Source organism: Populus alba, chromosome 6 (assembly GCF_005239225.2).
Source record: "Populus alba chromosome 6, ASM523922v2, whole genome shotgun sequence".
Lineage (NCBI taxonomy): Eukaryota > Viridiplantae > Streptophyta > Magnoliopsida > Malpighiales > Salicaceae > Populus > Populus alba.
This window is the reverse complement of record NC_133289.1, coordinates 13,433,621-13,449,238: the sequence shown is the minus strand read 5'-3', so window position 1 is coordinate 13,449,238 and position 15,618 is coordinate 13,433,621. Positions and strand designations below refer to the sequence as shown.

The 15,618-nt window shown below is 33.6% G+C and overlaps 1 protein-coding gene across 2 annotated transcripts; it reads left to right on the top strand.

The window, feature by feature from the left end:
• The first annotated feature begins 224 nt into the window (after nt 1-224).
• On the top strand, nt 225-11,538 carry LOC118048018 (receptor-like serine/threonine-protein kinase ALE2). 2 transcript variants are annotated; one of them, XM_035057520.2, is made up of 15 exons: nt 225-983; nt 1,814-1,933; nt 2,012-2,305; nt 2,397-2,531; nt 2,641-2,715; nt 2,830-2,922; nt 3,771-3,890; nt 7,032-7,106; nt 7,240-7,299; nt 7,429-7,530; nt 7,677-8,048; nt 8,140-8,433; nt 8,817-9,206; nt 9,326-9,569; nt 10,468-11,538. In XM_035057520.2, the coding sequence occupies exons 1-15, from the start codon at nt 896-898 to the stop codon at nt 11,147-11,149; spliced, it is 3,144 nt and encodes a 1,047-aa protein (XP_034913411.1). In that variant the 5' UTR covers nt 225-895; the 3' UTR covers nt 11,150-11,538. The 2 variants fall into 2 exon arrangements, with proteins under 2 accessions (XP_034913411.1, XP_034913410.1); XM_035057519.2 differs by having other exon boundaries at nt 7,423-7,530.
• The last annotated feature ends 4,080 nt before the right edge of the window (nt 11,539-15,618 follow it).

The following is a 15,618-nucleotide window of genomic DNA, read 5'->3' as shown; positions in this document are numbered from 1 at the left end:
ATGTGCCATGAATTAGAAGGTCAGCAGGTGGAGGTCCCAGCCCAATCACATACATGTGGGTTAAATAATGCATTTATGTGTATTAAAATAATCTTACAATATATATAAAAATTTAATTTTTTTTTAAATGCCTTTACGACACATGCCTAGCAAGTAAAGAACACAGGTGAAGTCATGTGTCAGATTTGTTTACTCATTAAAACACCTCGTTCTCTCACTGTCACTGTCTCAAAGGATCAACGAAAAAGACAGAAACCAAGAAAATGGAGTTAAGCAACTCCACTTAACACAACCCTGAAGTTTAAAAAAGGTTCCATTTAATTCCCATCAACATACCACTCGAATCTAATCTTCCCCGTTAATTTAATTTATACATTAACCAAAATTCACATTCCCCCCCCTCTCTCTTTCCCTCTCTGCCCCACCTAACTACCCAAGCCTTTTTCTGCCTTCTGTTGCACAGCTCCAAGTTAGCATGTTCTGTTGGGTTTATTTTGGGGTCAGTTTAGTTTTAACAAGTTTATGAATGAATGCTAAACTCATGTCAGTGAAAGCAGTTTTTTATTCTATTTTATATAATTTTTTTTACTATACATGTCAATCTTCAAAAGTTTGGAGCATGAACTTCAAATAAATTTGGGTTCTTTTGGGTTTTTATGAATAATTTCTTTCCTTACAAAGCTTGTGTGTGGTTGCTAAATAATCCAATCTAACCTCCTTTTTGTTATTGCTTCAAGTTATCTTTCACTCCATTGTCTTATTATCATAACCATAAAGAAAAAAAAAAAAAAAACTAGTCTTTCTTTGCCATTTAGTTATTATTGTTTTAATTTCAATTGCTTTGTGATTTTTGAGGAGGGCCTTGTAGACTTTTTGAATTTTGGTGCTTGATGGGATGGGGTTGGTGATGGTGCCAGCCATTCTTCAGCTGCTGCTCAAACTCTGTGTCATTGGCTTTGTTTTCACAGTTCAAGGATCTACTGGTAAATTTATGATCTTTAATCTTCTTTGTTAGAATTGGATTAGATTAGGATTTTTTTTTTTCATCAAGCCATCATTTTGTTTATCTGGGTTTATCAAACTTCGTGTTGCCAATGGTAATGTGAAGAAGCTGACAATAGATATAAGAGTTTATAGGAACCAAATTGGACTGTGGTGTCTTTGTTGATCTGAGATTGTTTACTAGTAGGGAACCAAAAACTCAATAAAACTGTTCCCCCCCTCAATCTTGTAACCGTAGATCAGAGCTTGTAGATGTTATTGAGACACCAAAGGGAGCTAGCTAATAGTTATACCAATCTGTTCTCTTCCATAGTCCCGCTCACGGCTCAACTATGGAAAGGCATTACAACAATTATCGTGAGCTTCTTCCATAGTTTTGATGGTTCTTGAAACTTAATACAATTCAGCGGCATTTCTTCTGCTGCATTGATATGTCATCTTGCTTTGATCCCCTTGCCCGCAGTCTGATTTGTTAAATTTTTCTCATATAGTATAATACTTCTCTTCAAGGACAAACATATCCAAGTTATGGAGTTTTAAAATCAATACAGTGCAGATCTAATGAGTTGTCATTTGAATTCTTCCTATACATAGACTAGAAAAACATGGATACTTAACCCCATAAGAAAAAGAAAATTCTGCTTCATGATACTAGCTGAAGCAAATCATATGTGCTAATGCTGTTAAGAACTCTGCTCTTGTGTTTTTTCTGGTTGATATTTTTCAAATTGAATATTTTAGTTTGAAACTTACAATAAATGCCGAAGTTTCATATATGCTGTTTTAAATCTGGTACTCAATCTTTTTTCAGGTGACAAGATATCCCCAACTCCAGCAATTGTTTCTGATATTCCTCCAATTGACGGAACGCCTGGTCCCCAACTCCAGCCATTCAGAAGCAGTGCACCAAGCTCGGAGTCTCAGACAAATGGTAACTAGCATAAACTATCACTGTAAACTGTTACTAATTTCGAGATCATTTTATGATACTTTTGGTTTGAAAATACAGGGTCACATTTACCCTCCCCACTTGCATTGCCGCCACTCACATCTGCCCCAGTTCCCCAAACAATCACAGGGCTTGTACCATCACATTCCCCTAGTCCTCCAGTAGTAACATCTCCCTCGATTTTTCAAGGGCATGTACCATCCTTGGCACCAAGTATTTCAGTTATATCTCCAACATATAATACAGCTCCTCCACCCATGCTTAATCAAGGGCATGAGCCACCAAAGCCGCCAAGTGCTCATCGAAGAGAGGCACCAGTTAGGCAGACTCCTGTCTCTGTGTCGAGTGCTCCAGGCATATAACTTTCTAATGCTTGTTTTGTTGAGTAATTTCAATTTGACTTTGGTTCTATAACAACTGCCTTTGTTACAATGTCTGGTTCTAGCTGCAGTACCTTCAGGACAGTCTCCAGAAAATTCAACAGTCAGCCAATCAAGTGCACCCAAAGCTTCATCACCAAGTTCCCCTAAAAAAGATATATTTTTCAGCGGTGCTCCCATCCTAAAATCAATTGCTCCAGGTATAGATTTAGTATTGTTTTGTGACTCTTCTGGTAGAATCTATTTCAACAGGTTCCTAATTCTTTTTCTTGTTCTCCTTTGTTTTTTTTTCCCCAAACTTGATATCAGCTGTGTCTCCATCAAGGAAATCAAAACAAAATCATCCAGCAGTTCCCCCAATTGCACCAGCACCAAGGCCATCTGGTGTGCTTTGATACATTCTATATATATATATGAATAAGCCCTTTCTTTCTTTTAATTTTTCCTTCCAAAATTTCAAATTAATGAATTATGTTGGTTCTTTTATTTTGATAACAGCAGTTCCGGTTGTATCACCAATTGGAGCAATGCCACAAAATTCATCTGCAACCCACCCAGTTATGCCTGGAGAACCCCCTTCTACATTATCAGGTTCTACTAGAGAGAAAAACTGCAAATTTATTTTCATTTGTTAAGTTGTTCCTTTAGCATTGAACCATTCCACATCTTCAGTTTCAATGTCTGCTGAACTTTGTAATACAATGAATGTGTCAATTGAGAGTCCATGGCCGAAGGAATGGGCAGAAGTCTTCTCTCAGCAACCTTCCTTTGCTTACTTTATAGTGATGTGTCACTAAGGCCTGTTATAAAACATGGTCAATGTGACTAAAATGATAATGCTGCTTTAAATAATAGTTTGAAAATTGCCATTACAATCTCCAAAATTGATGGAATGCAGCTTTATTCCATGATCTTGGAAAACAATTAATGTGTATTTGGAAAAAGCCACTAGATATGTCTTTTTTTGTTTTTTTTTTTTTATTTTTTCAACTCACATTCAATAAGGTCACTTTGAGTACCATGAAAAACTCATTTTCTTATTCTTTTTGCTTTTATTAATCATTCTTCCCAATTGAAATGACTAATTATTTCAAATGCTGTTGCATTGTATGAATTTAATGACCGTGTCCTTGAAAAGTACTTGGAAAAAGCTACTAGATTATCTTCTATGTTCTTGTTGTCATATCATAAATAAGGCCTTTTTGTGCAACATGAAAACTTAATTTTCTCACCTTTTCTCTTTATTTTAATCATCTTGCCATTTGAATGACTAATTTTTTGTGCTGATGTGGCACTGGCACTGCATGACTTGATGACTATCACATGGATTACAAAACTAGCTGCCATTCCAGATAGTTTTGCTGGAACTATTTTCATATATGCAAACTCTTTAGACTTGGGCAATGTTACACATTATTCTCTCTCATACAACATTGCAGGTCCAAATGTCTCCCACTCCTCCTCTTCTACCCCAAGCATTGACCATAAAAAAAATGGAATTCCAGTGTCTGCACAACCAAATGGAACTTTACCTCCCTTGAGTCATTCTCCAGCTAAAGGTATACTTTCTTGCAAGAAACTTTCACCAGAATCAATTATTTGAAGCACTAGTATGAAGTCTTGGAATTTAACAGTAAAATTTGCCAGTTCTTTTTCTGCTGTAGCTCCTTCACGAAAAGCCGTGAGGCACACTCTAATGAGTCTCTTATTTCACCTTTGTTATCCCCTAAACCACCTCTAGATAAATGGCATCACTCTCTTGCGCCTTCACCTTATATCCCCTTTCATAAGCAAAACTATGAAAGGAGCAAGATAAGTGACTTTGCTCCTTCATTCCATAGTTTTGAAACCCGACCCGGTCATTGACCCGGTCAAGTGATCGGGTCACGGGTCGGATGGGTTAACCCGGGTCAACTCAAAAAAAAAAATTACAATGCAACAAAATTAACACCGCATTCACATTTTTATTGAATCAACAAATTTATTTCTTCTGCTCACATCACCACTAACTATTTTAAAAAACCCTAACAAACCTAATCCCCAAATCTCTGCTTCCAAATCTTTAGTTGAGGTGGCTCCGCAACAGAGCAATTATGCTTGCTATTTGCCTTCTCTGCTCATCCAAACTCCTCTTTAATGCCATTAAACCCTCTAACACTGTCTCTTGATTAAAGTCCTCAACGATTCCTTCTATTCTACTCATGTTTTCACCAGTACGATCCTCCGCTGAGAAAGGAAAGGGAGAAGGATAGGGACACCCATATAAGAGCGTTCGTGAGCAAGTTATTCTAGCTTCGCAAATTCGGCAAAGAGACAAGCCATGAAGGATGGGCGCCGTCTTTGAGAAGATTGTAACGTATTATGATATTAGAATAATTCGATTAAGCCTCAAGGCTCTTCTGAGTCGGATGGGAAAGAGAAGACGTTTTCCGGATATTGAACAAGATCGGGATATTCAAACTCGAGAAGACAAGCTTGGGTTTTGTGAGAAACGGTACAGTTTGCGTTTCTTCTTTTGCCTTCAAATATGAGATCGGAGGAAAGAATTTCTGTTCATTGTGAGATTCTTGGTTTTGCTTCGCTGCTCGGAAATTCTACTCATGTTTGCTCATTAGGCAGCAGGTGCAATAGGCCGGGATGCGGAGGTCGAAGGAAGAGAAGAGGCAGCGGTAGCGGCAGGAAAAAAATTGACCGGGTCTCACCCGGGTTTGACCGGGTGGACCGGGTCGACCGGGTTTTTCCGGGCCAATTCCCAAGCGGGTTTTGGCCTCCACCCGGACCGGTCCCATGCCAGGGTCGGCCGGGTCCCGGGTCGACCCGCCGGGCCGGTCCGGGTTTTAAAACTATGCTTCATTCTCTTATACAACATTTACTCCCTTTTTAAAACAAGGTGTTAAGTTTCTCGAAATACATATACACAGTGGAAATGATAAATTTTAAATTTTTTTGGGAGTTCTAAGATCTCATTAGACAGATCTAGAGTTGTTTAAGGTTTATACGAAAATTATCTGAAGATTAAATGCTCTTTTTGGCTTTGAATAATTGCTTCAAGGTTCGATTGTTGCAAACCACAAGCTGGCCAAGTGTCCAACTTCTAACAATAATCCACACAAACCACCAGTGGTAAATTTTTTAAACCCTTTTCAGAAAGAGGGATTGCTATATCTTGTGTTTTTCAGGAGTTTTTTAACCTACGGAGTTTCTGTATTTTTTACTATTGTATAGAAATTAAGAGGTATAAAATTCTATTTATAATAAAACCTGAAAACCATATATATGGTAAAATATCAATTTGCTTCCTGAATAATATCATATATATTATTTCAGGATAATTTTAGAAATTTATTCAACCAAGTCTCTACTTGATTTTTGTAGGTCTAAAATTGTAAATTCCTATATAAATTACATTATAATCCTCAATTTATAAAATTTATTTATAATCAAATTACACTTGATTAATCATTCCATTTTAGTTTTTAACTAATGGTTCTTGTGTGTTTAACTCATTAGGTTATCTAATAAGTTGGTTTAAATATAAATTATAATCCTAAATAAAATAGGATTAAATAAATTAAACAAATTAATTTATTATTAATTCAATAATTGATTAATTTATATTTGAAGATCAAGTACAATGTCTAAAAACCTGTCTTGATCTTCAAATATTAAGAAAGTCATAATTGGTTTGATTTAATCCTTCAATGATCAATTTCGCAGTGTAATTATTATCTCTTCATCAATAATGTGTCGATTTAGACTTTATAGCATCGAGTGTGTCTACTATGTTAACTCATGTTTGTTATTAATATCAGTCATTAATTCTTTGAATAAGATTTGAAACTCGTATTCCACCTTGCACAATGATATACAATCAATGCTAATTGAGAACAAATGAAACATTTTTTTCAAATTCACCGGGGGTGATAAATCTTTTCTTGACTGCTTAAATATCTTTATATAGTTTATGTTATACCTAATATTTGCTCATTTGTTATTTTTTATTAGGACAACGTGTAGAAAAATCAAAGTATAGCATTCTCTATATAAGATAACTTAATGATCTCAGTCTAAGAATCACTTACACAATCATCACGGGGGAGTTTTCATAGGCACAAGTAATCTCTCCCTATGGAATCCTTATGCCGGTTAGTCAGTATACATGTTATTTGACAAACATCTATATATTAGTTTTAAGTATCCTGCATACCTCAGCTATGAGAACAATTGTTTCTTTTCATAAAAGAAAGAACATAATATATATTAATTTTAACATTTCTAATTAATGTCTGGTCTTAATAGAGCATTGACTAACATTTAGATGTCGAGTCTTAATAGAGTATCGACTAACATTTAGAAACAATGTTTTGATACAATATAAATCTCATAATTATAACAACTTTATAATTTTCATTGCAAAACATTTTTGTTTCAGGAACTTTATATTTGCTCTAGATTCATTAATTAAATAATATATTTGTTAATTAAATATTTGATGAATATTAAATATAAATAAAGTTTTTATTAAAATTAAATATATTTACATGAATAAAATCAATATCATGTGTAACTAACTGATTAGTTACAAGACATATACACTAACACAAGATCACTTGAGAAGTTCTTAAATTAGATAATCATGTGGTTTGCGAGTTTCTTAACATTCAGATATTTGGTTTGATCGTGTTTTGAGCCCTTTACAGGACCAGTTATCCCACTGTCATTTCTTCCAATAAGCCGGCATAGACAATATGCTCCTCCACCTCTTAGCTCTCCAGGTATCATAATAGTTGACTGTTTTAGTAGTTTATATTTACAGCATGTAGCTTGAAGGTCGATTCAGTTTCTAATGCAGTTCCTGTATGGTAAATTCTTCAATTAATGCATCGCATTACCCCTTTCCTAAACCAGTGACCAATATCTCACCTGCTCCTTCACCCACGCCAACTGCAGTATCTGGTTGGACAAAAAGTAAGAAAAGCTTGTCTTCATTTCGTTTTGTTTTCCCTTTTTAGTTCATTATGCATTACATTTACTTATTTCATTCATTACATGCTCAATAGCTTACCTTTTGATTATCTTTACATTTCCAAGTGCCAGTTCTTTCCCCTGAAGCTACTCCTCTTGGGTTTTCTTCAAGGACTCCCAAGATGCCCCCCCTGCCACCACTCCACACATTGCCACCTCCCCCTCCTAATGAAGGTACACAGATATGTGCTTACGTGCTTCTCTTCTTGTACTTTAAAGTTTGTTTATGTTGTCCCTATAATGTTCCTCATCGATTCTTAAATGTAATGCATATGCTCATCGATTCTTAAATGTAATGCCCGTGCTCATGGAATCTGCAGATTGTTCAGCAACTGTGTGCACAGAGCCGTACACAAATACTCCTCCTGGGTCACCATGTGGCTGTGTCTTGCCCATGCAAGTAGGACTGAGCGTTAGTGTTGCATTGTATACCTTTTTCCCTTTAGTTTCAGAGCTTGCTCAGGAAATTGCCACTGGTGTTTTTATGAAACAAAGCCAAGTTCACATTATTGGGGCCAATGCTGCCAGCCAGCAGCCAGAGAAGACAATCATCCTCGTTGACTTGGTTCCCCTTGGAGAAAGATTTGATAATACAACTGCCTTTTTTATTTATCAAAGATTTTGGCACAAACAAGTGGTTATAAACCCTTCCTTTTTTGGTGACTATGAAGTATTATATGTGCGCTATCTAGGTATAAGAGTTCTTTTTAACGTGAACAATTTTTTCTTTTTCTTTTCATTATTTTTTTCCTAGATATTTATCTAAAAGTGCTTCATTTATAGGTTTACCTCCATCTCCACCTTTGGCACCTTCTGGGATTGCTGTAATTGATGATGGGCCATTTTCTGGCGATGACAACAATGCAAGGACAATAAAGCCCCTAGGGGTTGATGTACATAGGAAGCATAAAAATGGGCTTGGTGGTGGCATGATTGCTATTATTGCTCTGTCAGGTTTTGTAGCACTGGTTTTGTTCTCTGCTGTTGCTTGGGCATTGCTGTTTAGACATAGAGATCGTGCTAGTCAATCAGAAACAGTCCTGCAGCCTTTGCCACCCTTAGTTGTGAAACCATCAGGTAATACTTGTATTTAAAGCCTGTTGCAGTTTAGCCTATCAGCTTGAGGAATCAATGATTTTAAGGAGTGAAACATTAAACTTATGGAACATTCAGAATTTGACTGATTAGGTAGCACAGTGATGGAACTTGACAAGGTAAAACAGAGAAAAAGAAGTTATGGAATGTTGAAAAATTCCAAGTTTATACAAATATGTTATTTATATATTGGACTTCACATATCAGTTTCATATTTTACATGTTTTCCTTGTGCATTTAACATGCTTTAGTAGATAATCATTGTGCTTCTATTCTAATACGTTTAATTTAGTAATATATGGAAATATGAACAATTCAAAAGTCTTGCTTCATTTTGAAATGAAAAGGGAAAACACAATTTCCAGGTATTGCTGGGTCATTGGTTGGAAGTGGTCGTAGTTCTGCCTCATTATCCTTTGGATCTAGTATTCCAGCGTATGCAGGATCTGCTAAGACCTTCAGCACAAGTGACTTAGAGAGAGCCACCAATAGCTTTGATGCTTCAAGAATACTTGGGGAGGGTGGCTTTGGGCGTGTTTACAGTGGTGTTCTAGAAGATGGGACCAAAGTTGCAATAAAAGTTCTAAAGAGAGATGATCAGCAAGGTGGTCGAGAATTCTTGGCAGAGGTTGAGATGCTTAGCCGCCTTCATCACAGAAACTTGGTCAAGTTGATTGGAATATGCACAGAGGAGCGTTCACGCAGCTTGGTCTATGAGCTAATACCAAATGGCAGTGTGGAATCTCTTCTACATGGTAGCACCCTTGCTCTTTCTGAGCACTCATATTTGGATAGAGAAAGTTCTCTTAAAAAAAAAAAAGGGTCAATGTCCTACAACATGAATATGCTTGTCTGTATGTTGTTTATTTATCAGGGGTTGATAAAGGATCTGCTTCTCTTGATTGGGATGCTCGGATCAAGATTGCACTCGGTGCAGCTCGAGGTCTAGCTTATCTACACGAGGATTCAAGCCCTTGTGTGATACACAGGGACTTCAAGTCTAGCAACATTTTGTTGGAACACGATTTCACACCAAAAGTCTCAGACTTTGGTTTGGCTAGGACTGCCTTGGATGAGGAAAATCAACACATATCAACACGTGTCATGGGAACTTTTGGGTAAGAATTCATCTTCCAGACTTCATGAAATCCTATCATATCACTTTAGTTAAATGACTCCACCAGACACATAACACTAAGGCCTTACAAGGTAATGCCCATGGTTGGTAGCTTGTCATACCTTAATCATGAATTGGGTGGTAACTAGCTCTGAGAGAACAATAGATGGAGATGACATGCTCATTGTATACTATCCATGTATCTGCATAATTGCTCAGCATTCTGTATGTTGCTGGGTGTCCCGGGTTTAGATTCTGCTGCCAGAAGTTCTATATGACCATATTATGGTCTTAGAAGGTACAACTGGTACAAAACGAGTTAGCTTCTGCTCCTTGTTCTAGAAAGTACTATAGTTGCCACCACATTGTCTTCTAACTAGATGGTTGTAGAACATCTATGAAGCACAGCACCTGTGTCTAGATCTCTGCTGTGCAGGATCTTCTCTTAAGCTCTTCTAATGACTGGGATGCTAATCCTGACCCACCATACATACAAACAGCTATTTGGAATTCATAACATGTCTTTGGGAAAATAGATTCGAATGTCTATAAATTACATGTATCCGTATCAAATAAAATTAAAGCTCGTTGAAATGATGCCAGGTGAACTTCTGAATTTTGATGTTCTTCAAACCAGACATCTTGGTTGGTAATGATTATATTGACCTGCATGAATTGTAACTATGTAGCTTTTAGTTTCCCTTTTTAGGGGAAAAATATTTCTTGGATCAGCTCAATTTTGTTTTTTTAAATGTCAGACAGGGATACGTCAGACACTGTTTTAATATTTAAGCGACCTCCAAGCTGATCTATAGCTTACTTTAAGTTCCTCCATTTGAGTTGTGTTGATGTTTTATTGAATTTGATGATTCAATTTGCTTAATAAATATTTCATCCAGGTATGTCGCCCCAGAGTATGCAATGACTGGCCATCTTCTTGTGAAGAGTGATGTTTACAGTTATGGTGTGGTCCTTCTTGAGCTCCTAACAGGACGCAAACCAGTGGATATGTCCCAGCCACCTGGTCAAGAGAATCTAGTTACATGGGCCCGTCCGCATCTAACAAGCATAGAAGGGCTGAAATTAATAATAGATCCGTCTCTAGGATCTGATGTGCCTTTTGATAGTGTAGCAAAAGTAGCAGCTATTGCATCAATGTGTGTTCAACCAGAGGTATCAAACCGTCCTTTTATGGGTGAGGTTGTTCAGGCCTTGAAACTAGTATCTAATGAGTGTGATGAGGCAAAGGAACTGGATTCCAGAAGTTCCAGTCAAGGTTTGTCTATTGACATGGATGCGGAGGTCAGTGCTGTCTCAGGACAGCTGCGAGGTTCTTTCCAAATTGACGCCCTCGTCCTTAATTATGATTCTGAGCCAGATATTGAAAGGGGCCTCTCAGTTTCAGATCTGCTCAGTACATCAGTCGGGCATGGAAGGGAAGGCTGTGGATCATTGAGAAGATGCTCATCAGGTCCATTGCGAAAGGGAAGGGGCAGAGAGTTACTGAGAAAAATGAGATTGACAGGGGAAAGTGTGAGTGAACGTGGGACCATCTTCAAAATGTGGCCAGGTTCACATTGAGAGCTAGATTTTCCCTTGTGTTTTGTGAACATTGACTTCCCCGGTTTTTAATCTCAAATTCTTAACTGTAAGCAAGCATTTAGTCCTCCACAAGAACAGCAATGGTTGGTGGCCTTGCAAGAGCCTGGAATTGAAAAATAAGCGATTATCGTGGAATGCAGAATGCCAGAATCCATCACTTTAGGACAGTTGCAGCATTGTTTTAAATAAGGTTCGAAGGTAACAGGACATGATCCCATACAAGACATTCATTGTCTATACTCAATTGCAATGGCGGAATTGCGGCCATAACACGACGATGTGAACCATGGGATATATATGAATTCAATGGTGTAACAGCTTTAATTCTTCAAAGTTGCCATGCACCGGTACAGGTGATTTCCTGCTTTCCCGTCTGTTTGACTACTTCTTTTTTTTTGGTGAAATCAAGTTAAAAAAGCCCATAGTTGTTTATTTTAAAAATAAATATTCATTTGTCTATTAAATATGTTAAATAACCAGTTTAAGCAAGTGTTTGTTTTTATGTTTCAAAAGTATTTTTAAAAACATTTGAAATTTTTTTATTTTTTATTTACTTTAAATTAATATATTTTTAGTATTTTCAAATCATTTTGATGTGTTGATGTTAAAAATGATTTAAAAAAAAATAAAAAATCATTGATATGTATTTTGACACGAAAAGTTATTTGAAAAGCAACCGCAAGTGAGATTTCAATAATAATTTTATATTACTCTAATAGGATGCCTAAGTGAAAGTATTTTTAGATTTGAAACTTGCATATATTCAACATTATTATGTGTTTAATTTTTTTTATTAATTTAATTAATTAAAATTGGTGTGATGAGATTTGAATTTGTGACTGTTTGGTTATTAAGACTTTGATATTATATCAAAATAAACTCAACCTAAAAGTTTGAGCTGCTAGGTGAAGTGTTATAAATAATTCTATATTACTCTCTAATAAATAATAACATTGGTTGTTCATTATCAAACAAGAAAAAAAATGCTAAAATTGATCTTTAATAGTAAGATTAACCAGTTTAAGAATAGTTCAAGTTGATTAGGGAAGATATGAAGCGATTAATTAAGAAAACTAGAAGTCATGATCAACCATGAGAGTTAGAAGTTACAAGTTATGATTGAAAAAAAAACAATTGATTATAGAGATAAGAGTTTGTGTGATTGATTAGAAGATCAAATTTTATTCTAAATATTAGTCTTTAAGTAATTACATTGGCAAATATTATAAATTAGTTGGGAAACATATGATTGTCTTTGTATACGCATTGTAGACAATCGATTAGTCAGATAAAATATTTATTTTATTTTATTTTATGTAAAAGCATATTTATTATTAATAAAGATTTTTTTATATTTAATATTTATTTATATTTGATTAAATCTAATATTTGATTAGTAAAGATAAAAGTTCTTAGATCAAAATTGTTTTGCAAAAGAAATTATAAATTGGTTATAATTATGAGATTCTTATTGCATTAAAATATTGTTTCTAATTTTTTTTTTGTCAATATTCTATTAAGACTAAACATTAATTTGAGTTGTTGAGATTGATACATATGTTTTTTTCTTTATGAAATGAAGTGGTTGTTCTTGTAAGCTGATGTATGAGAGATATCTTTATGAAATGAAGTAATTGTTCTCTTAAGCTGGGGTATAAGAGATATATAGAGTAAATATATAGGTGCTTGTTAGGTGACATGTATACCAAGTTGATCTATATGAGAATTTCATACAGAGAGATCACTTGTGTTTATGGAAAGGCTCACGTGACAGTTATATAAGTGATCCTTAAACCTGAGATTACTAAGTTATCTTACATAGAAAATATTATGCTTTAATCCTGACTATTTGTTGTCCTAATCAGGGGTAACAAACAAGTAGATATTGAGTATATCATGAACTATATAAAGGTATTTGAGAAATCAAAAGAGGATCCATCACCCTAGGTGAATTAGAGAAAATGTTCCACATGTTCTTAAATAATATTAATTATGAAATCTTTGCGTATGGTGGAATGAGATTTAAAAGAATGAGATTTGTAATGAGTTTCAAATCTTATTCAAATATTCAATGGCTATAATATTAAGAACAAACATGATTTGACAAAAGTAGATACATTCCATGCTATAACATCGAAATTAGAATATTCTTGAATAAGAGATGATAATTATACTAAGAAAGTGCTCATTGAAAAGTTATATATCAAACCATTTATTACTTTTCTAATATTTAGAAGATCATACATGTTATTTGACGAAGCACTTGATCTTTAAATATATACCAATTGATTATTGAATTAATAATAAATTCAATTATTTATTTTAGCTTATTTATAATTATGATTTATATTTGAGTGAACTTATTAAGAATTTAATGGGTCATTCACATGAAGAACTATTAGTCATAAATTAAATTAGAATAACTAATCAAGTGTGATGTTATTCTTATAAATAGATTTATTAAGTTTATAGGGTTATTAAATTTTTCATTTTAAGAACCTAATGGACCACACTTTTAATTCATAAGATTTTTAATTTTTTTTTTCTATAAATAAAATGTCATGTATAATATTTCTTTATAAGTTATGAGAGATTGTGTATTATACACTCTTAGTAAAAAAAAAAAAAGAGATATCACTTAAGGAATAGTGACCCCTCTCTCTTAAAAATGTTTTAAGATATTTTTTATTGATGTTTCGTGTGGATTATTGTTAGAGACAAGAAGACACTTGGATGATTTGTGGTTTACGACAACTTAGCTTTAAAAAAAATTGATCAAAAGAAGATCTCATCTTTAGGTAATCTTCACATAAACTCTAAATGATCCTATTGTCTAACGAGATCCTTAGAAATCCTAGAGAATAATAATTTATTGTTTTCGCTGTATTTATATGTTACGGGAAACCTAATAATATGTTGATAGGAAGGTAAATTATAGTAGGATGCATATTGTGATTTTATGATTTGCTTTAAATAGTTTATGTATGAATAAAAATTGAAGTTCACATAGGATTCCATCTTTGTAATAATATTGTTTGTTTTTGCGTTTTAAAAATGCTTTTGAAAAAAATTAGAAAGAATCCAAATCAATTAGAAAGATAAAAAGTGACTGACAAAAAAAATTAGAAGTAATGATTGATCATGAGAGTTAAAAATAATGATTGATAAGGAAAAAATATTAATTATAAAGATATCAGTTTGTGTGATTGACTAGAAGACCAAATCCTATTTTAAATAAGAGTCTTTAATATATTATATTGGGAAGTATTATATACATTAGTTAGAAAATATGTGATTGCTAAGAAATAGACATGTTGATAGGAATACTATTTATATTACAAGTTTTTAATTTACTATAAAGAGTTTCTATAGGACTAAAAATTATATTTCATATAGGATTTTGTTTTTGTAACAATATAAAAATGTCATCGAGTTATTCAAAACAATAGTTTGCTCCATATGCACAATTTATATGTACAATTTATCTTTTATTTTTTTGCAATTTATTTTTCTTTACAACTTTTAGTACTTTTATTTTCTTTTGTATTTCTTTATGTTTTTATCTAGATTAGTTTATTTTGCATTATTTGTTTCTTATCTATTAAAGCCAAGTAGAGAACCCTATATTCTATTTGATTTACGAGCCTACTATATGGTAAAATAAAGTTTTTAATTATAGTTACTCTTGTTGGAATGAAAAAAATAATATATTGATCAAGGAATCAATGAATGATTAATAAATGGGCATGCGATCGATCATCATAATTATTTATCAAATGTAGCCTTTTTACTTTTACAATAATTTTGACTGACCAAATAATTTTTTTTAATTAACATGTATAGATAGTTAATGTAAAATGTTTCCAAAGTTTCTAGCAACATTACTTGTATCAAGGAAAACTCTAAAACAATCCATTTAAACAAATTTAGTGGATGAATGGTTTGGTGGCTCATGAAGTTTATTCTACACCTTATGCTCCTTTAAGTTTTAATATTTAAGACCAAAGCAATACAAACCAGACCATGAAAAGTGCTTATTTGTTGGAGATCATGTCATTTATATTTTTTTTTTTAATTTTTGGAGTATTTTTTTCTATAGCTTCCCAAGCCTGTTGAAAAATAATCAGGGGAGAAAAAGTACTAATAATTTGGAATTTTATATTGCATATGCTTGATTTGTTTATAAAAGGTAATTTAGTTTTATTAAATTATATATTAATTTACACTATTTTTCTTGATTTTACATGGGTTCGAGATAGATTTGACTAATTATCATAACCTATTTTTAAACCTCATTTTATTAACATTTAAAAAAAAACCAAAAAAAGTAAAAAACAACAAAAAATCAAAATCATTGATTTTATTATATTTTTGAAGTATTTGCATCATTTTTGGTATTTTCAGTGTCTTTTTAAAAAGAATTTAAAATTTAAAAATTTATTTTTTTC